The sequence below is a fragment of the Bison bison genome, unplaced genomic scaffold (genome assembly GCF_000754665.1).
Source record: "Bison bison bison isolate TAMUID 2011002044 unplaced genomic scaffold, Bison_UMD1.0 scf7180017864530, whole genome shotgun sequence".
NCBI lineage: Eukaryota > Metazoa > Chordata > Mammalia > Artiodactyla > Bovidae > Bison > Bison bison.
In genome coordinates, this window is record NW_011495080.1 from 8,442,070 (window position 1) to 8,445,320 (window position 3,251).

General features: G+C 62.7%; 1 protein-coding gene across 1 annotated transcript in view; it reads right to left on the bottom strand.

Moving 5' to 3' along the window:
- Positions 1-3,251, bottom strand: part of FLNC (filamin C, gamma) — a 28,049-nt gene that overhangs the window by 1,980 nt on the left and 22,818 nt on the right. Inside the window, 8 exon segments of the mRNA XM_010831763.1 lie at positions 18-179; positions 853-968; positions 1,233-1,370; positions 1,469-1,738; positions 1,911-2,153; positions 2,266-2,388; positions 2,477-2,629; positions 3,075-3,246. Coding sequence (XP_010830065.1) covers positions 18-179; positions 853-968; positions 1,233-1,370; positions 1,469-1,738; positions 1,911-2,153; positions 2,266-2,388; positions 2,477-2,629; positions 3,075-3,246 — 1,377 coding nt within the window.

Here is a 3,251-nt window from a genome sequence, read left to right on the forward strand (position 1 = left end):
TCCCCTTTCCAGAAGGTCCTAGCCTGGCAGGGATAGGCCAGCTCACCACTGTCCAGCTCGGAGACGTAGCACTCTTCCACGGCGCCCGAGGGCGTGTGCACCCTAGCGTCGATCACGCCCCGTGCACCGTTCAGCTGCACCGCAAAGGACGCCGGCTGGTTCACCTTGAGCCCGGTCTCCTGCAGAGACCACGGAGGGTGCTCAGACTCCTGGGAGGGCCTGGAGGGCTCATGTCTGCAGCCTGGCACTGATATCCCTTCCTGCCCAGCCCGGAGGCTCCCTCCTCCCACCCCCAGCTGCCCCCTGCCGCCTGACCCGGCTTAGGGAGGCTCTGAACAAGGCTGCGATGGGAGGCAGAGGCTGGGTCTTTGGCCTTGGCAACCACCTGCTATGAGGTGGGGCCACCTGGCTGTGCCAGGCATGGTCAGGGACCAGAGATGATATGCCCTGTCCTGGCTGGGGAGGTAAGACCCAGATACCATAAAGCTGGCCTGATAGCAGAGAACCCAGTGCTGGGATGGGAAAAAGAGGCATGTGGGCTGGACTGCCCTGGGGGCACTTGATGGGGAAGGTGGGGCCGATGGGGAGGTTTAGGGGGGCAAGTGGTGAAGATGAACCCAGTTCTAGGATTGGGAAGGGGGCGGAGGACACAGCAGCACCTGAGGCTGCCAAGACTACCCCAAGGGGCAGCTAGTATAGCTAGAGCCCCCTGTTGTCTAAACACTGGGAGAGAGGGGCCACCTGTATGGCCCTTCCAAGGTCACTGCTAAGTCCCTGGTCACATGGGCCTACCATCCTCTACTGCCCATCCCTCAGGGTGGCAGGAGGGCCCCATCCCCCCCGGGCACACACCTGGAGGCTGGTGACAGTGAGACGGCGAGCATCATCTGAGAGGGAGGCCACGGGTACCACGAAAGGGCTGTCTGGGATGTGCTCGTCGTTGAACTTGATGGAGACCTCGTAGTCACCTGGGGAGAGAAGACCAGTCAGCTCAAGCTGCAGGACAGGGGACAGCAGCGTGGGAAACAACCCCACCCTGATCTCAGTACCGGACAAGCTCCTAGGTCGAGCTCAGCTCTGGAGACACATGTTCCCAGGAGTGTAGGGTGGAGGGAAATGGGGCAGAGAAACTGCAGCGGCCCAGGTGAGGGGTTGGTTTGGGAGCCCTATCTCCTGCCGGGGCGAGCAGAAGCCTGGTCTGGAAAGTCAGGCAGGCTCAGCAAGATGCCCACCTGGCTCCTGGACAACATAGGAGACCCCACACGAGCCGTCCTTGCGGTCCTCAAATGCAATTTCCGCCTTGCTGGGACCCTCCACGGCGATCGATAGGCCCCCGGCACCTGCTTCTCGGGTCCAGATGCTGAACTCGGCTGGAGATGGAAACGGGACGGGGGCAGCTCTTCAGCACCGTCACCTACCCTGCTGGCTGTCCTCCCCCATCCCCCGTCCCGGGAACCTACCCCCTTACCTGGCACGCCAGCCACCCCTCGCTCCAGCCCCGTGCCTCCAGCCCGCACCTTGTGGGCACCACCTTCACCCAGCGGCCCCACGGTGAACTGAAAGGGGCTGCCTGGCACATGCTGGCCGCGGTACTTGACAGTGACCGTGTGGGGCCCCATCTCCTGGGGCACAAAGCGGACGCTGTATGCACTGTCCTCCCCCTCCACGATCTCAGCAGCTTCCGTCTTGCCCGACGGGCTGGTCACCTGTGCAGTCATGTCCTGAGAGCTGGCCTCACCTGCAGGGGGTGGGGAGTGTCAGGGCAACTCCGGGGCTGCTCCAGGCCCTCGCCCTTCCCTCCCTCCCTCAGTAAACACCCCCTCCTCTGCTCAGACCAGCAGCCTCCCCATCCTGTCCCGAGGGACAGAAGGCCCACCTCCCTGTGAAGAGCCCGGCCCGGTCCTGCTCACCCTCCTGCTGCCGGGTGATGCTGCCAAAAGAGCCCAGGCGCTCCCGGCCCAGGAAGTCCCCGAAGACGGCGGGGAAGGGGTCTCCGCCAACCTGGGTGGACTCCTCCACCCGCACCTCGCGCTTGGTCTCCCCGCCCCGTGTCTTGCTGATCTCCGTGCGCTCCGTGCGGGTGTATGTGTGGCTGCTGCGGGTAAAGGTGCGTGTCAGGCGCTCCTGGGCGGACACCATCTGGAACCAGTTCCCTGTGGGACACGTGGAGCGGGCGGAGGGGAGGGAGGTGAGAAATAAGCCAGAAGGACAGAGGCCCCGGGGACAGGCTCTGGGCCCTCCCCACCAGACTCTTCCGGCGCCCACCTGGGATCTTGAGGTTGAGGTCACAGGTGCTGCCGATGGTGGCGATGGATGGCGCCTGCCTGCGCCGGGTGATGCTTTCCTTCATGCGGCCCTCGCCAGTGACCTTCACTGTGAAGGGGCTTCCTGTAGGGACAAGAAAGAGTGGGTCAGCCACCTCAGGTCACTCGTCTCCAGCCTCCTGGTCCATCCCGGCCACAGCCCAGAGCCTTACCGGGCACGTGCTTGTCAGCAAACTTGATGTTGATGATGTAGGTGCCGGGTTCGGTGGGGCAGTAGGTAACTTTGCACGTGCCATCCTCCATGTCCTCACAGTTGATGTCCACCTTACTAGGGCCTTCAATACTCAGCCCCAGGCCCCCATAACCTAGCGGGAGGCAAGGGACACATCTCCCTCAGTCCCCACTGCCATCTGCTCTCCCCTCCCCAAACCCCAGGCTCCGCCCAGAACAGACACCCAAGGGGCATCGTAACCACTAAGGAAAGATGGCTCAGTAGAAGGAGGGGTGAGCCAGGCAGTGACCCAGAGGGTCAGGGATAGGTAGTCTGGAAATTCCTCTAAGGCAGGCCTCTTGGGTTTTGGTGAGTGAAGGAGAGACTCAGGATGGCTGAGCTTTCTCTCAGACACAGGAGAAGCGACAGGGGGACATTTACTCTTCCCAAGTGGGCCCCAGAATGGGAGTCTCAGCAGAGACTGGGCCAGGAAGTTCAGGAGGGGAGGGGAGGTTATGGTCCAGGGGCACTGGGAAGGAAAGGACTGGTCCCCACTTGAGGCACCAGCTGCAGTGAGGGGTCTCCGGGGCAAGAAGTACCTGCATTACGAGTGTCCACGATGAACTCCGCCACCTGGAACGTGTGTCCTTCCGACAGGCCCTTGCCCCAGACCCGCACCTTGCTAGCATCCCCAATCTCAGATGGTCCCACCAGGATCTTGAAGGGGCTGTTGGTGACATGCTTGCCACTCTTGCGCACGCTCACCACATGCTCCC